This window comes from Acinonyx jubatus, chromosome D1 (genome assembly GCF_027475565.1).
Source record: "Acinonyx jubatus isolate Ajub_Pintada_27869175 chromosome D1, VMU_Ajub_asm_v1.0, whole genome shotgun sequence".
Taxonomy (NCBI): Eukaryota; Metazoa; Chordata; class Mammalia; order Carnivora; family Felidae; genus Acinonyx; species Acinonyx jubatus.
In genome coordinates, this window is record NC_069390.1 from 96,312,823 (window position 1) to 96,331,435 (window position 18,613).

At 58.8% G+C, this 18,613-nt stretch overlaps 1 protein-coding gene across 1 annotated transcript in view; it reads left to right on the forward strand.

Annotated features, from left to right (window-relative positions):
• Positions 1-3,493: 3,493 nt before the first annotated feature.
• NECTIN1 (nectin cell adhesion molecule 1) overlaps positions 3,494-18,613 on the forward strand; it is a 61,910-nt gene continuing 46,790 nt past the window's right edge. The window contains exon 1 of the mRNA XM_027036735.2: positions 3,494-4,174. Coding sequence (XP_026892536.1) covers positions 4,096-4,174 — 79 coding nt within the window. The 5' untranslated portion in view covers positions 3,494-4,095. The remainder of the gene's footprint in view (positions 4,175-18,613) is intronic.

Consider the following 18,613-nt stretch of genomic DNA (forward strand, 5'->3'; position numbering starts at 1 on the left):
AATGTTTTAACAATTCACGTATCCCTCTAGCACCAGGGCAGAGAAGAGCCAAACTGGTGTGGGGAGAGAGATTACGGTTACACTCACGGCTAACACACACTGTTCTTTATGTATCCCAGACACTGTTCCAAGGACTTCATGTTGTCCAACCCATCTGATCCTCACAACAAGTCCGGGAAGTAGGCGCTAGTATTTCCCCCTCATTTTACAGGGGAGGAACCCAGGCCCAGAGAGGTGAAGTCACTTGCCCAAGGGCACACAGCTACTGCATGGCAGGGCAGGGGTTTAAGGTTTCAAATCCAGGCAGTCTAACTCCAGAGTCCCATGTGCTGGACCATTTTACTCCCTCCCCTCGGGGTGCACTGTCTATACTGCTGATGAGCACGTGGATAGTGTGCTAACAGTAGAAATGGAGCAAAGTCACTTAGACTTAAGATAATGCTGGAGGTAGAATGAACAGTGTTTGCTTTTGGATTAGAATATGCTGGTTGAAGACAAAGCAGCAGCAGTGGATGACTCCTGGGCTTCCAGCTTAAGAGGAGGGACCAGAGTCTAGCCTCCTACCACGTGGTCCTGTGCTCCTTCCTGCCACCGAAGGAGCCCTTTCAGACCTTTTGAAATCTGGCTGCAATTTTCTGTCCCTTTCTCTTACACATCCCCAGAATGCAAAAAAAAAAAAAAAAAAAGAAAAGAAAAGAAAAGAAAAAACATAAAAAGCAAAACAACAAAAAAACAAACAAAAAAAACCTCCAAACAAACAAACAAACAAAACTGCACTGTCGGTCGTTCCCCCACAGGGCCCCAACCTCTCCCACGTCCATGTGCTTGTACAAGCTGTTCCCTCCACCAAAGTTCTCTCCTCGGTCCCCCTTGGTCCAAATCTGATCCACCTTTCGGAGCCTCAAACAAAGGACACCTCTTCCAGAAGCCTTCCCTGTTCTCCACAATGAGAAGCACTCACTCCTCCCTCTAGGTGGCTGTGTTTGGGGGGCGGTCTTCGGCCGTGACCAGCTTCCATGCTATAATATACTTATTTGAGTTAAGGCCTTGGCTGTGCACTTTCGTCCCGTCAGTTCCTAGCACAGTAGACACTCAAAAAGACATCTGTTTACTCTCTGAGTAAACAATCTCTATCTTATTTTCCTCTGTGCCTCCCCTGGCTCTCTTATCTGTCCCCTGTAACCCAGTACACACACACACACACACACACACACACACACACACACACACACACAAGTCACCTATTTGGTGCTTTGCATATTTCAGGGTCTGTTTAAAGGTGATGAATGAATGACCATACTATCTCATTTACTTGTCTTCTTCTTTTCCACCCAACCCCATCCCCAGACAGCCATGCTAACCCCCAGACACACCCTCTCTGGAAGCTCATTTGAGAGCAGATCAGAGAAGCCTTAGCCAAGGATGAAGAGGCGGGAGAACATGCACAGGGCACTGGTGGGTACTGGTGCATCTGGAATGACCCTCTCAAAGCCACCCATTCGTCTCCTACAATACGCCAGGCAGAGTCTCAGACCACAGCAATGAACCAACTGAGCCCTGGCCCTTAAAGCACTTCCGGGCCAGAGAGGAGGTAGCTACCATCGGACTGGGCCACCACCTCCTGGTGGTCCCCCAGACATTCACAGACCCACAGGCCTCCCCCAAGTCTTAGGCTCAGGCTACAACCAGTTCGTGGGTCCTACTCCCCCAATTATTGCTGGTCTTCATGACTTTCCTTACACGGACCTCCCCCAACCTTAAATCCAATCTCCTCAATGCCTCCCCACTCCAGTACATGTCTACCAGATGACTCACCAGCCCCTGTGTCGCTGCTCCCCAGAAGCCTTTCCTGATCCCCATCCCACCCCAGGCTGAAGTCAGCACCTTCTCCAAAACCCACCAAATCCTGGGTGTGCACCCCTGGGACACACTACACACGTTAAATACTTATTTAAATACAATATCTGTTTCTATATCTGTCTTCTCCCTTTGCCCACCCCCCCCCCAACTAGATATGCCTTTAGGGCAATGACAAGGTCTCTATATCCCCAAGCCTGGCACGCTGCTTGGCACAAAGACAGCTCGATTACATTTGTTAAATGTAGAAGATATACACACGAGGGCACAAACGTCCACGTGAGTGCCAAACTAGACCACTTCGGCAGGAAAACAAGAGACACTCCAGGGCCAGATCCCAAAAAGTGAGAAAATGGTGCCCTCCTTGCCCATCCTCCTTCTGTTCCTCCTGCACCCAGGAACTGGTATTTACACGTTATCAGAAACTGGCGCTTCCTCTGGCCCCTACCCGCTGGGCAAATGGCAGCAATGGGCAAAGGGAGCATTATCTGGTCAAACATCTGGGGAGAACTTCTGGTGGGAAACCGTCTGTCTGTCTGTCTGTCTGCCTACTCCCAGGGTGGAGGACGAGGGTAGGACGTCCACAGAGAAGGCACAGAGGGCAGGCTTCTGGCTACCAAGGGCCCTGAAGGTCCAGCCCCCTTGGCAGGAAGCCAGACACACCCCAGTGTGGTGGGTGGTGAACGGGATGGACTGGAGAGTCCCTGCCCTGCCGCGGACACTGACTGGATGGGTCACTTTCACGGGATTTCTGCAAATCACTCAAAACGAAGGTTCTGGCAAAGGAAGCAGAGCTCGGTTTCCCGCTGACTTCAGAAGAGGAGGGGGCTTCAGTCTTGGGAGAGGAGACCCCTGAAAAGCGGCGGAGATTAGAAAAGGCCAGAAACCTCGGTGGCCCCATCTCACCCGCGGATGCCCACCACCGACTTCTCTGGCAGCTTCCGGTCGTCCCCGCAGAGCTGCCTCTCCCTTCAGCGTTCAGGAGATGCAGAGGAGAGGTGGGGAGCTCTGGCTCTCGGGTTCTAGTCCAAGCTCGTGCCTCTGGGCGAGTCGCCTTCCCTTCCTCTGGGCCTTTGTTTCCGCATCTGTAAAATGGGGCCAAGGCTGGCGTAGAGGGCCTGCAGACGCCCTTTCAGCTGGACTTCGCCAGATCCAGTAGGCTCCATGCTGCACGCTCGCTCCTCCACAGCCCCCACCCCCGCCCCATCTTAACTCCACCCCCACCGAGCGGCTTCTCCCCCCCCCCACGCCGGCCGCTAGGGGTCACTGCCTCCCTTTGTCAGCGAGGAGGAGGGCGGCTAGCCCTCCGGCCCTCGCCCGGGCGGGAAGGCGACCGAAGGGGCACCTCCCGAGCCAGTGGGCCGCGGCCGACCCCACGGCCCTCGCCCGGGACCCGCCTCCGCCAGGGGCCGGAAGGTGCGCGCGGCCGGGCCGGGGCCGGGCGGGCGCGGGCCGCGCGTCGGAGCCAGGAGGGAGTTAACGCTAACCCCTCCCCCTCGGTCTGACATCACGGGCAGAGCGGCTGAGAGGCTGGAGCTCGGCGAGTGAGAGAAAGAGCGAGAGCGGCGAGCGCGGCGCGACTCGGCGCCCGGGCAGCTCCACATTGTTGCGGATCGGCCGGGACCCGGCAGCGCGAGCGGCGGCGGCGCGGGGAGGAGGGGGACGCGCGGCGCACCCGGCTCGCCCTCCGCGCGCGGAGCCGCACCGCCCGAGCAGCCGAGCCGCGCGCCCGCCCGCCCGCCGCCTGGGCCCCGAGCCCACCGCGCCGCCCGCCCGCCGCCTGGGCTCGTCCCGCCGCCCTCGGAGGACGGCCGGCCATGGACGCCTGCAAGTTGGAGCCGAGCGGGAGGGTGTGAGCGCGCCGGGGGCCGGGAGCCCGCGCCGCGCAGCCGGGCAGCCGGGCGCGCCGGGGGTGGGTCCCTCTCCCCAGCCCGGCTCTGCGTGGAAGAAGAGGGCGGGGACCGGCACGGGGAGGAGAGCGGAGGAGGAGAAGGGGGCATGACTCGTGCAACTTGCGGCGGGCATCCACCGAGCCTCTGAGCCGCCGGCGGCCCGGGGCCCGGATTGCGGCCGCGCGGATCCCACCCAGCCCACCCCGCCCCGGCCGACGGCTGCGGCTGACCTGGATCCTCGGAGCGCCCGGCGGCCGGCAGCGATCGGCCTTCGTCTTCCGGACTGGTTTCTGGAGCGCGGGGAGCGCTCTCCTCGCGGCCCCTCTCGCCGGACCCCAGGACCCCGATGGCTCGGATGGGGCTTGCGGGCGCCGCTGGACGCTGGTGGGGACTCGCTCTCGGCTTGACCGCATTCTTCCTCCCAGGTAAGCGCGTTCCTCCTCTGCCTTCCACTCTCCCCCCACCCCCTTCCCCGCCACCATCCAATGCCTTCCCGAGGCTGGGAGCTGGATGGCGGGCACGTCTGGGTTACAGGCAGCAGAAGGAGGCAGAAAAGTTGGGTCACGGCTTAGGTAAGGGGGGTGCGGGTGGCACGGCGGAGAAAGAGAGGATGAGAAGCCTCACAGCCTGCCCTGCAGGGAGGCAGTCGGATGCACGTCTCTGTGTAGCAAGAAAGCACTTTCTCCGCTCTGTTTTTCACAAAAATAATAATATGTAATCGCGTTCTATTTATTTAATAACCAGCTCTCAGCTCGGGAAGCAGTTTGGAAACACTGCATGTTACATAAATGCAAAATAATCGCCGTAATCGCCGTCTCGGGGTATGAGACAACAGCCCCAGGGGGAGGGCGTCAGTCTCGGAGCTGGTGGGCTGCGGGTTTGGAGGATGGCAGGGGGGCTTCGTCTCTGTCGCCGGCCCCTTCGCCAGACGGCTCCGCGCGCTCGGGCCCCCTCCCGCCCCACGCAGCCACACACGGCGCGGAGAGCCGGCTCCTGCGTCAGAGACAGCTTCTCGCTCACCTGCGGTTCCTATCCCGGTGGGTGAGGCCCGGGCCGCGCGGGCTCGCGACCTCCCCGCCTTGCGCGAGCCGGACTTCGCCTCGGAACTCCGCGCCGGGTTTGGGGGCTCTCCCCGGAGGAAGCGCCGCGGGCTCGGTGCCAGCCAGGTGGCTGCATGACCCACTTTCCCGAGGCTGCCCCGCGTGTCCTTCCTCGAGGCGGCCGGCGGCCGAGGGGTTAACCCGATGCCCGACCCTGGGGTGGCCCGCGGTGGCCCATCTGACGGGTGGGGTGGGGGCGGAGGCTGGGACCGGCCCCGGCGTATTGTGCTGGGGAATGAACTGGAAAATGCGTTTAGGAGGCAAATCCGACCGAGTCCCCTCGCCTGGGTTTAACCCTTTGTGTCCCTGGGGAAGCTGCTAGGCTCCCACGGTAGCTGGTGACACCAGCGGGGGTCAGGGTGGGGGTGGGGGTGCCTCCAGCCCTCCGGGAGGAAACCTGAGACGACCTCCCGCCCGGGCTAGATGGGGGATTTTGTGGGGGAGGGAGGGGGTTGGCTGGAGCACGTGGTCTGGCCTTAGGATAAGGGGTCGGAGTAGGGAGAGACCAGCTCGCATGGGGCAAGAATATCACATCTGGATCGCCGCCGGCAGCGGCCCGTTGGAGACGCCAGCGGTGCCGCAGACTCGCGGGCTAGTTTGTTACCCCGGGGCGAGCCTGGCTGCCGAGGTCCGGGGCTGGGGTGTACCCCTGGAAGGCAGGAACCTGGCCTCATTCAATTCTATGCCCCTTCTGCTGCCAGCTCACTGCCAGGGCTCCACCGATCTGGCTGAATGGCCTATGGTAGCAAAAGCACTTTGTGGAGGCCGGCACCAGGGTGCCCCCACCCCTGCAGCCTGTGGGGTGCTGCCCTGCTAGGTGGGGGGCGGGAGTTCTAGGGCACACAAGCAGCATTATCCATTTCTAGGGGCCTGAGTCGACCCCCCCCTTCCCCCACAGGGTGGTCGTGGTGAGTGAGAGGTCTTTCTCTCACACCAGACCTCCTGGGAAGCCAGCCAGAGCTTAGGCCCTAGGACTTCTCTGACCACGGGAAGGGGGGTGCGGTGAGCTTCTGGGAACGCTTCAATTGCATAGTGTCCACACCCAGATGCTAGGGAAAGGAGAGCTTTTGGGGAGCTCTAGCTGGACTGGCACACCAGGGGTTAACCTCATTCCCATCGGACAAAGAGTGGAAAGGCTTGGGGGCAAAGAATGGACTCACCCCCTTTTCCACTCCTTTCGTTGTTCTCTTCCCCCAGCTTTGAGGTACATAGTGGTTAACTCCTCTGGGGGGTTGGAAGCCTGCCCTGCTCCACCCCACTCAGGAAGTGGGGTCAGGGAGATGGCAGTCTCACCTGGCTCAGTGTAGACACTCCCCTCTCCCCAAAACTGCAGATTGAGGAGTGGGAGGCAGACAGAGAACTACAACTCAGGCACTTAAGCCCTCCTCGGTCGACTGTCATTGTTATGGCCGGGGTAGCATCAGGGGCAGCCAGAATTCATCCCCCCGCTGGCCAAGCTCCCTCGCACACCCGCCTGTGTGCCCTGTGCCCCTGCAAAGGGAGGTGGGCGGGTGTGGTTGTGCCCCTCTGACACTGGATGGAGGCTGGGGGGCTCAGAAGTTGCCTGCCCACACCCCACTTTCCACCACTCGCCAGCTCCCTCCTGAGTGCTTTCTGTTGCTCCTCTCTGGAGACTTGCCAGCCGGATGCTCTTTTCTGGGTTCTCCTGGGCTGTGTCAGGGAGCATGGAGGGCAAAGAGAGGTCCTCTCTCTGGGGCGAAGCAGGTGGGGGCAGCCCCCAGTGTGTGCGATGGCCCCCTGACTAAAAAAAAAAAATAAAAACACTCAATCTGGCTATTGACGTGTAAACAGACAGAAGTATGTTTTCAACAACACAGCCTTTACCAGGCTGGGTGGTAAAGCCCTCAAGCTTCAGAGGTAACAGTCTGTGGTTCCTACAGGTCAACTCAGAGGAGATGGCCAGGGGAGCATAGGGACTACACCCCCGAAGAGGGACAGGGGGAGCCCTGGGGAGGAGGCAGAGAACCTGCCTTAGAAGCAGGTGCACCGAGCCAGTGTCCCACCTACACCACACCCTCCCTAATTGGCTTCCCCAAACCTTTTGTCTGGAAAGAGAACACACACCCCAGGTGTCGTGCACACCCTCGGAAGACCTGTCGGGCCCGCGGCACATCCCTTCTCTGCAGTCTGTACAGAGCCTGCAGAAGGTGGTTTCCTTCAAAACTCCGAGTGTCGGAGCTGCTGGGCTATTTTCCTCTCTCCCCATTTCTCACAGACAGTGATGTGCTCAGGCTTGCTGGGCAGGACATTATGGCAAAACCAATTCTGCCGGCCTGGGGATTACAGCGTGTGCGAACAGCAATCTCAGTGCCCGCTTTGGAGGCTGCGCTGTAGAGAGTGTCTCAGAATCAGATTCAAGGCCTGACAGTCCAAGCTGGAGGGGAGGAGAAGATCTTGCAGAGCCTGGGCCCCGCAGCCCTGGCTGAGCAGCCCGTGAGGCATCTCTGAGCCTGAATATCTGTGGCTCAAGGGGACAGGTGGTCCCTTGTTGCCCGATGCCGGCCAAGATGATGATACCAGTTCCGGTCTCAGCCACTCAGCTTTGCACAATGAACCCACCTACTCGTTAGCCACTTCCTGACCCAGGACCCCGCTGAATGCTGCCAGGACGGTCATACCAGCCAGCAGAACCCTGGTGCCGATGGCTCAGCAAGCGAGCAAGTGGGCCAGGCTTGGGGGGGCCGGGGGTGGCGCGGGGTGGGGGCACGGGCAGAGGGTCTGCCCCCATTGCTGCGTCTTACGATACTGCCATTGTTTAGCAGCTGACTAACGTTCATTGTTCGGCACAAACAGAAAACACCCGAGGGAGGTGTGAATATACCTTCGATTTTCCTGATTGTGTCTTTTCCTGGTTAACCTGGTGACTTGAATGGCTCCCACCTGGGGGAGAGACAGACCGAGGGGGTACCTGTGTATTCGCCTGTTTTACCGTCGTCGTTGTTGTTGTTTTGACTCTGACCGTTAGCCCGCGTGCCGGACTAGACTGGACACCAGCCAGCTGTGGCGCTCCGGCGGTGACATTTCTGACAGCCTGCATATCGTCTCACCATCCGTGTGGATTGGCACACACACGTGCCCGGCTTTGTGTGCTTGCGTCGGTGATCTGCAGTCCCCTGTGCACGGGCAGACCCACGGGCGCAAGGGCGAGGAGGTCTTGGGCGCTGGTGGCTGTGGGTCGGCACGGGACCAGGGCTATAACTGTATATCAGGTGTATATTCACATATAACTGACCTCTTCTGTCTTTCCCGCTAGGATTTTGTGAGTGGCTCTGAGCCTTGATAAGACCTGTGTTGATGTCACAGGGTCAGAGAGGTGATTTTGGGAAGAGACCTAGGACTTCCCAGGTGGGCTGCTGGGTCCTTTGAGAGCGGGAAGCCTTTACACTGGTTTCTTTTTCTGTTCTTGCCCTTGGCGTTACACTGGGCCTCTGCATGCTCACCTGGTGAGGAAGGAGGCTTTCCTGTCTTGTCTCCCTGGCACATGGTATCTGGATCCTGGTGTTGACTGGGGCCCGGCTTGCCCCACGGCTTCTCGAGATCCCTAGAAGGCTGGGAGGGGCCCTGGGAGATAGGTTTGCAGTTACTGATTTGGCATCTTTACTTTCTGCGTGAACACTTGGGGGAAAGGGGATCATCTGAGGAGAAAGGTGGCCTACTCTGGGCATTTTAAAAGGGGCAGGAATGTGGGTTTGGGTCCTCCACGAAAATAGCCCCGTGGAACCAGCCACAGGCGTGCTCAGGTCGGCAACATACATGTGCCTGGAACCACCCTGGGCTCCGCGCAGCAGAATGGGAGAGCCCCCTTAGAGGGAATGAGGGGCGAGAGGCAGGGAAGAACTTTGCCTGTCCTGGGAACCCAGGACCCCGTGCCCAAGACCGGCTGGCAGGTGTTTCTCCCCCACGATGCCCGCCCCTCTCCATAGAGACCAGGTCTGCCGAGCCAGCAGCAGATGTGCTGGCGGGGGCAGGAGGTAACTTAAGATCTGAGCAGGGATCACTTTGCAGAGGGAATGCCCTGAGTTGGAGATAACACCCCTTAGTCCAGTTAACCCTTGAAACTCTGGATTGTGCTGATCTGGGAGGTGGGGAGAGGGAAGAGGTGGGAAGAAAACACATCAAGCCTAGCACCTGAACCCTGACCCGTTCCCGAAGGACAGATGAACACAGTGCAATAGGAGAGACCCGACAAGGACACAAAGGAAGTCTTCCTGGTGGCAGATGACGGACTCTTTACTTTAGGGCAGTGGATAATCCCAAGGTTTATCCTTGAATGGGGGAGGGGAGCAATGGTATGTATTCCCCCCCCCCCCCCCCCGCCCGGCCCCGGGCTCATGGGATCTGTGCCTTTCACAGTCTTCTAGGGCAAGGCAACAGCGGTATCTCGGGCCCTAGTTCTGAGAGAGCGGCAGACGGCTTGGTTCCTCTCCCTGCAGCCTAAGAAGGACCCCATTGTGGCCACCCAGCATAGTGAGACAGCAGAGTGCAGCCAGGTGGACTGGGTTTGAATCCCAGCTCTCCTACTTGCTGGCTGAGTGGGCTTGGTTAAGTTACTTTGTAGGCCTCAGTTTTTCCCATCTGTAAAATGGGTTTCTGTTAATACAGATTCCAGAGGAGGTTGCGAAGTATAGATGGACAATAAAGTATGAAAAGCGCTTAGCTCGTCGCCCGGCCTGTGATAAACGTGCAGTAAAGTGGCAGCTACTCCTATTCTCCACGCCCTTCCTCTGAGTGGTCCTGGCGCCCTCTCAGCTGCCCGCTGGGCAGTGGCCACTTTGTACTCCCTTGAGAAAGAGCCACTCAGCTGCCTGCCCAATGCTGACCTCTCTTCCCTTGTCGCCAACCGGGAGCTGCTCATTGAGCCCCGCCTGGAAATGAGGGCAGGGGCTGCAGCAGCCCCTGGGGGCTCAGGTGGCCTGGTGGGCTCCAGGCACCTGCGCGCCCGACCCCGGTGGTCATGTACTCACAAGCAGCAGGTGCTGTGTGGTCTTTGCTCTGCAGCGTGTCACCAGGGGCTCTCCCCGGCACCCTCCTCACTCCCTGGCTACATCTGGAGTACTGGCTGTGGTAGAAGCCGGGGCCGGCAGGGAAGGCCTGGGGCTCAGCCCCTGCCTTCCTTCAAAATTCCACGTTTGGGTGAAGGGTGGGCAGCACGACCCTCTCTCCAGCAGCCCACTCATCTGGCAAGACGGTACAGCCAGATAGAGCATCCCTCCTGGCGTCACCCCCTTCTCACTGGCAGGAAGCCCTCTTCCAGTTTCTCCGGTTGCAGATGGAATCCTTTCGCCACCAATAATAAAAATGTCTGTGGCGCTCTTTACGGCTCGTGGCTCCAGCTGATCCTCCCAGTAGCCCCGTGAGAATGGTATTCCTGGCCCTTCCATTTTACAGATGGGGAAAGTGAGTCAGGCTTAGTAATTTGCTGACCATCTCAGGCCAGGGAGGCCAAATCAGGTGCCAGAACTTGTGACTTCAAATCCAGTAGATGAGGGAGATGACACAGGCTGAGATGGACAGATACAGAAGAGGCTGAGCCGGGCCACCACAGAACGTGTCCGGTGAGACGGTCATTCACTTCACCAGCCACCACCATTCTCCCCCTACAACAAGCCAGAGCTCCCTGGGGAATAGAGGGAAAAGGGGAGGACATAGGTTGGAGGGTGGCCCAGCCGGAGGGAGCTGACCATGGAACCCAGGTTGGCACGCCCAGCAAGAACAGCTAGGGAAGCCAGGGAGAACAGTGTCCCTCTGGAAGCTAGAGCATCACCCCCTGGAGATCTAGCCTGAGACATGGGCAGGGCCCTGAGGTATGAGCACAGAGCCCCAGGGCACAGGCAGGCACTGGGGCAGAGAGTGGTGCTCCGAGAGCACGTGGACGGACAGAGCCACAGAGAGGGGAAGGGGTGAGATTTGGCAGGCAGAGCGGACTCCCTCTCCTGGGCCACTCCCCGCCCCGCTCTGGTCTGCACAGACCCCAGTGTCATTCCCAGTTTATGAGGAGTCTCATTACCAAGCCACAGACAATAAAACCCGCCCGGCCACTCTGGCCCGGATCTCATTAGAGGACATTAGTTCCACTGGCTGGTAGCTCCACTGGGACACAGCTGCAGGCGTGGCCCAGGAAGCAAAGCAGGCCAATGGCCATGGGCATGAGAAGGTCCCATTGGGAGTTGGAGTTCGATCTGTGGGCTTAAATGGAGTTCTTTGCCTCCCCGTTCCCTGTCCTGGAATGTGTGCTCCCCAAAGCTGGAAACACAGGTTCCCTCCTGCCCACTCGAATCCCCAGTTCTGTCCCCTGCCTGAAGAGGAGAAGCACACGCTCCCTCCAGGGCTGTTCATAGGAGCCCGCCTTGTCTGGCACGAGCTGGCTGAGAAGCTTAGCAAAACACCATCCTGCGGAGGGGGGCCTTGGGGTCAGGGGACGGCTCCCCACGCTCACCCGTAGGTCTGAGAGTCACATCCCAGCAGTAGAGATGAGTTTGGCTTCCTCACAGCCACCCTGGCTTGAGAATCCTGGCCCATCCTCCTGCCCCGTGGGCGTAGAGGCCTGGGGACCCCACGGTGGAAACATTTTTCCTCCCTGAAGATGCACTCTTGTCACCTGACAGCTAGGACAGGGTCTCACCGGTCTCACACCGCTCCCTGAGGTGGAGTAACTTGTCCACAGTTGCTGTGACGGAGGCTTGGGTGCCGTCATGGGGTTCTCCCCACCAGAGCCGGGATTATTTCTTGCTCAGCAGAGTTGAGTGCCTGTCGACAGCCCGGCTCCTCTCTGCCTCTACCTTCCCCTCTCCGCTTTATCTTGATCTCTCTTTTCCTACAATCCTCCGCATATACCTGCTGGTCACCAGAATACCACCAGGGCTCAGTGGTCATCACCATAAAAAACAAGACCAGGGCAAAGGAAAGCTCGCCCCTTCCTGGTACCTCCGTCTTGTGGAGGAAAAGTAAGCGACAGGCGCAAATAACTTGTTCTTAGCGCACACGAGCTCACTTGGTACGCTTCCATGGAGGGTCACACAGGCCAGCCCACGCTTTGGCGCATGAGCTGGTTTGCCCGCCAAATGAGTCAGCGGAGCTGGGAGGGCCGATCTGTTTGGGCAGACGCGAGTCCGCCTCGCTCTGGAGAAAAGGGGACTAGAGACCTATACTAGCTCCTGGGGCTCCGCTGTAGGGCCCTAGTCTCGAGCCGGTCTGGAGTGCAGGCCCCAAGGGGGATCAGTGAGGCTGCCTCCATGCGCTCTGGTTCCTGGGGCCCCAGCAGCGCCCCCAGCACGCCCTCCCTCAGTCCTGGTATCTTGTGGGCAAATGCTGCCAGCTGCTAGGACAAAGAAAGTTAGAGAAGGTGCCTCAGAGCCAAGCCAGCCTTGCCACCACTTGATATGGGCCCCACCTCGGGAGGGGCTGTTAGTAGCGCCCTTGTTCACGGGACTGTTGCCACAGCCCCTGCCTCCTGGCTCTCTGGCTCCAGTCTGCTCACACTGCTTCTTGGATGGATACACCTAAAGTGCACGTGAGAAAGACGCTCACAGGCCCAGAAGCATCCGATGGCTACCCCCTCCCTAGCTCCTCTCTCACTGCCCTCGCCCGCACGCCAGGCCCACCCAGCCACACACCCCTCTATTCATGTCCCACGTTTCCCCACCTCAGTGCCTTTGCACATGCCAGCACCCCCCCCCCCCCACCGCCTAAAGTTCTCCCTTCCTTCCCATATCTAAATACTGAGATCAAGAGCCACTTCTGTCATGAACCTCGTGACCCACCCCCTCTCCCAGCTGGGGATAACCTCTCCCATCTCAAAGCCCCCTGGCACCTCCTCCATGCCCCCCTATGGCATTAACCACTCTGCATCTTGCTGTGTAGTTATTTGAGCCTGGGGTTTTTCTTCTCCCCAAGACCAAGAGCTCCAAAAGGACAAGTCCATTGCTGATGGATCTCAGTGTCCCCGGGGCCTAGTACAGGCTTGGCCACATCGTGGGCCAGGTGGATACATGGTTGGTTGTTTGGGCAGCTGATGACGATGGTGGTGATAACAAACTTTATATCGAGACTTCTTGGGTGCCCGGCACTGTTATAAACACCTCACATGTAATCACTGACTTAATCTTCATTACCACTCATGTAGAGGGTCCTTCTCTTCTCCCTTTTTTCACACGTGGAAAGATGAGGCCCAGGCAAAGGTTAGGCCACCCGCCCGTGGTCCCACAGCTCCTAGGTGGCAGAGCCGGGATTCAGATCCAGGAAGTCGGGCCCAGTGTCCATGATCATACCACTTAGCTAAGCTGCCTCTCTCCTGGGTGGATGGGTGACGGAGAAAGACGGCTTACCACCCCTGGACTAACACAAGACCCTGCGTCCGGGATGCCTACCACCCTCGTATATCGCTCAGCACCCCCCTGCTCCCTTTGATGGCGCAGGAATAACCTGGCGCGGCCCTGGAGCGGGTGAGGTGCCCATCATCAGAGTCTCGGTGGTCATTACTGTGTCCTTGGATACCTTACAGGTGCTCGAAGTAACAACCATTGCACTGCTGGTAGATTCCACTGCAGTCCCTGTTTTCTCTTGGGAGTGTGAATGTGGCTCTGCTAGAAAGAAATGTCTCAATGTCATCACTGTTTCATCCCCTGAGCTTCTGGGTATCACTGATGCCACCTGCGGGGGAGGGGGGGCTCCTCCCATGCTTCACTGACGAGACTAGGGCCAGGTGTAACAGCTTCTCCCCAAGAAGCCGCCTGGAACTATCCGCAGCGGGTGTTCCCAGGCAAGCCCCTGGTCCTGGGTGGGTCCGCAGCTCAGCAAGCTGATCCTATGCCAGTGCCTATCCAAAGCTTCTGGAAGGTTCTGGTCTCGCAGGCCCTCACCCAGCGATCCCAAAAGATGGCAAGGGAGGGGCCCCTACATGGGGAGGTGGGGAGGATTTAGGGTGTTCACTTGTGCTGGCTGCTTTGATCCCCTGGGATGAAAGGGCCGGTGCTTCCTCTGCCCCAGGCAGGTTCAGAGCAGGGAGCTGAGGACAGAGGCCTGGCAGCCACGGAGCCGGCTTAGAGAACTATCCCAGGGAAGAGGGTCGTGGGAGCAGAAAAATCAAAACGCTCTCTGGACGTTGTGGCTGAGGACTAAGCGACCTCCAGATCGCTCACATGCAGATTGTCCTCTGGAGGGTGACCCCGGGCCGATGCTCCGCTCGGCACACCCTGACCCCGCACATCACCACGTGGACTCAGGCCTCACAAACTTGCTTAATTAGGAGGGTAACTGGGCTGCAAAACAGTCATCTGATAGGTTTCGACGCCAAAGAGAAATTCCTCCTAGACCCTCTGCTGTTCTAGATTATCCATGCTCCGTTAGCTTGAATTACGGCACGGCCTCTGTGGCCCAGACACAGGCCAGCGCTATGCGATTGGTTCCTGGGCCCGGAATCTGCCCGGCGCCCAGGAAGTGCTTGGAAGGAATAGTAGGATGGAGGGCTCCGGACCCACCTGGCCCCCATCCAAACCTAAGGAGCGCCCCTTGTCGGCACCAAGGGACCCGCGTTGCCCTGGGCCCGCGGATGCCCAGCCGCACTCTCGAGCCACACCACCTCCGTGCCCCTCTTCTCTACCCTGTGGGCCAGATGTCCTCCGAGAGTTTGGTGTCAGTGGCAGAAGCTTCCTGCGGTGGCTACTGGGTAAAAATTGAAGCAGGGGCAGGGACAGCCTCCTCCTGAGTGTATATAAGATCAGAGCACAGCAGCCACACTGCACCGGATTATTTTATTATGATTGCCCACCTCCCCCGCCCCCCGAACTGTCCTCCATCTCATTGGCCTAGATAGCTACATCTCTCAGAATGATGGATGGGCTGCCTCCCCCTTCCCAGGCAGGGTGGCCAGCCCTGCTACCGAGCCGCCCTCCTACCCAGCCCCTTCCCAGATTTATTCCCTGTGTTTATGGTGCCCGGAGAGTAATCAGTGTCCTGGGCCGGCTGAGCACTCTGATTATCTCCATTCGGCTGATGGATGGGCCTTTGGGGAACTTAGGCAACAGCCCCCTGCTCCCCGTGCCTGCCCCAGCCCGCCCGGCACCCTTCCCAACCTGAGTCACCTCCCCAGAGTCAGATGATGGGCCTCCCTGCCCCTACCAAGGGGGTGGCAATGGGGGAGGGAGGCCACAACGTCCGTAGGACCCACCTCTTGGCACTGTGGCAGCGATAATCGGGAAGGGTCTCTGTGGCTCCCCCTTCCTCCCAGAGAGCCTGGAGGAGGGGCAGACAGAGCCACCAGGGCACTTTTCTGGGGACCAGCGCCCCCCGCCCCCCCCCCCCCCCCGACTCAGAAACATCCTACCCAGGAAATGGCTCGATTCTCCTCTCCCACCTTCTCACTCCATCATTCCTACCCCCTCGGCACTTGTGTATACAGCTCGAGCTGTAATGATAATTTGTGCTGCTTTATGTGTTTCTTTACAAGTGTTTTTATGTCCTCTGTGTGTGTATGAGAGAGGTTTATGGTGTGTGTGTGTGTGTGTGTGTGTGTGTGTGTGTGTGTGTGTGCGCGTGCGCTCCCTATTAGACTCTGATTGCCATCTTCTCCCCCACAGAGGCAGGGGGCTCTCCCCCGGCTGGGGGAGGGGAATGGGCAGAGCCTGGATACTGGGGGGCAGGGGCAGGAAGTGGGGGGAAGAGGCAGGCAATCAAAGACCATAACCGTCAGAGGCAGGGTCTGCACTGCCCCCCAGCCGCCAGTTAGAGAATGCAGAAGGTCAATCTTGGATAATTGTTTTGTCTATAGGATCGCAAACAACTGGTTTGACTGTTTCCTCCCCAGCAAATTGAACCCACCGGCTGCATTGGAACCACGTGGTCCCCCTCTCTTATCACTTACGTGCGCCCTCACGCGTATCTGGGTCTCGTCTCCTCTAAACTTGAGTTCCCTTCCCTGGAAAGCAGGGATGTGATGATGAGAGGTTTAGAAAAGGTAAATAATGCATGTGGTGTGATGAACACAGTGCCTGCTCCAGAGCGAGCCTGCACACCACTTGGTTATTGTTAGCTGCTGCTGGCCCGGGGAGCCTCCATCGAGGGGAGGGGCAGTTCCCTGGGACCGGGCAGCCTGGCCCAGCACACCGCAGGGGTCCCTCGGCTGGGTTCCTGTCACTCCTCAACTTGGCCTAACAGGGGACGGCACCTGCCCTCTGACCTGACACACAGCAGGTGACAGCTGAGGGTGCCCTTAGTGGCCACAGGACAGTGGCCTGGCTGGGAGATGGAGAGAAGGAGCTGGGGCCTTGTAGGGTCGGCCCAAGTAAACCTATCACTCCTCCTAAGCCTTCCCTGCTGGGCTGTGAAGGGGCTAGGAACAGGAGTGCGTTCTCCTGCCCCCTTGCAGGCGGGTTAAATTTCTGAGCCTATGGGTTCCTGTCCCCTCCCATCCTCGGGTCCAAAAAGAGCCTCCCAGCTATCAGCTGAGGGTACCTCCCTTCCCTGCAGGGGAAGATAACTCCCTTCCCTGTGGAGGATAGACTGGGTAAGTCAGGAGAAACCTGGCATTGGAAGGAGAGACGAATGATCCTTCTTAAAACCCCTCAACTGCATCCCCACCAGCTGGTTGAACATCCAGCTTCAGCATGAATACCTCCAACGATGGGGAACTCACCACCCTACGTGGATGCCCCTACAGCTCTCACTGCCCCAGATTCTTCCTCGCACGGAGCTGAAGTCTGCATGCCTGAAGCTCCCACCCATTAATCCTGCTTCTGCCCACTTGGAATCGTGTGGAGCACGTCTGATCTTGCACCTGATATACTTCAGGCATTAAAGAGGGTCTCCAGCTCTCAGTTTTCTCTCCCACGAGTGCTTTTGACCAGGTCTGACACGCTTTCCCATCTTAGGTGCGCTCCATGGAACCAGGCTCTCTCGATCCCCGGTGGCCAGTGTGATGCCCCAAATACGGGCTGACCTGCCCGAGGATTTTGGCCTAGGATTCCCCAGCCACTACAACCACCCTAGGATCCAGGAGTTGGCACAGTGGGTCGGCTGCCTTCACGCCTCCCCACCTCCACCTCACCCCTTCCAAACCCTGTTTTCCTTTGGATTAACAATAAATTGCAGTGAAAGATCCGCTTATCTCCAGCGGGAATTAAGGAATTAAGTTGGTGATGGGGAGAGAAGGGCCTGAGAAAGGGAGCATATTGCACAGATTCAGGGCATAGGGAGGACAGCGGGGAGGGCAGCGGGGAGGGCAGTGGGGAGGGGCCGCCTGCCGTCACTGTCACTTCGCCCTGGAGACAGCAGGAGCAGCCCCTAATTCTCCCAGCAGCCTGTGCCCTGATGGGGACGGGTGGGGGCCGGTTGGAATGGGTGTGGTCACCGTGGGAGGCAGTGCACCACAGGGACGCCCACATGGGGTGATCTCCTGGCCGCCTCTCCTGTCGCCCATTAGTGCCTCACGACATGGGGCAGCGGCTCCATGGCATGTCGCGGCACTAAGGGCGAGCTGGGGCATGCGGCCGGGTGAGGCACCCCACCCCGCTGTCTGACACTGTGATACGGAGGCTGTGATATGGTCCACCACCCTGCAGGCAGTTCATCGGTACCATCCAGGTACTACATAACCCGTAGGCAGACCCTTGTGACCCACTTTGTTTCTCAGTTGAGACTGAATTAACCATGGCTTCCTGTGGCCAGTTGTTAGATGAGGCTCTCGCCCCTGGAGAATCTGGGCTTCCCTCTATCCTGAAGGTAACCCAGCAAGCAGCCTCCCTCCTGAACCCCAGCATGCCTCTGCCCTTCTCAGCTCCAGTGCCCCTGCCCAAAGCCCAGGAGGCTCAGCTTGGAACCCCTTCTCCCAAGTCCCCGAGGCTTCCCGATCCCTGCCACCCTCCCTGTCACCAGACCCCCTCCCTAGCAGCACATTTGGGAGCTCCCCTCCCTCCTTTTCCCTACTCCTTCGGCCTCCCCCCCCCCTGCCAAACCCTGAGGCTGAGCAGGGAGAGATAAGGGGCTGAGCTACCCTCCAGAGGGTGAGGGTGGGGGTTGGAAGCCAAGAGGGGATGGATCCCAAGGACCGCTGCCTTCGGGTCATCCAGACTAAGCATGGGACCTGCCCCAAATAATAGTTTCAATCACTTGTCATCCTAGTCTCTCCCGACACCCTCCCAGGGCTGGGAGTAGGGGTTGATATTCAATAGCAGCCGCCACCTCTGGGAAGGGCACCGGAAGATAAAATGCAAGGCCAGGCCTGGAGATAGTCTCCACGAGAGGAGGAGGGGCAGGGAGATCTAGGGATGCTTGGGATTCAACACCGGTGAAGGGGTGAAGCCAGAAACGGGGCGCTCAAGTCCAAAAGTCTAGCTGGTTAATAATTAGTCGCTCTGGTTAATCATTGGTGTTTTTCCCCCAATTTCAGCTCCCCCACCCCCACCTTCTAGGCTCTGCCCAGGCCTCTGGAAAAGAAGCCCCCACCTCCGCCCCTGCCCCGGTCCGCCACCTCCCCCCTGTCCCCTCCCCCCCAGCTGGTTTCTGGTCCCTGGAGCCAGTGTGGTATTTAATCTTCAAGAGAGATTAGTGGCCTGTTTTAGCCAGCCTTCCCCCACAGGCTCTTTGGATGCCCCTAGATATTTCCTGCTGGGAGGGCGGGCCCCACGACCACCCCAGAAGGCGTCTCCTTAGCAAGGCCCCTGGCCTCTGTTGACTCACTTGGCTGACCTTGCCGCTGGCCAGGTAGGGTCCTGGGGTGACCCTGTGGGTAATGCTTCCCTAATCCTTTAG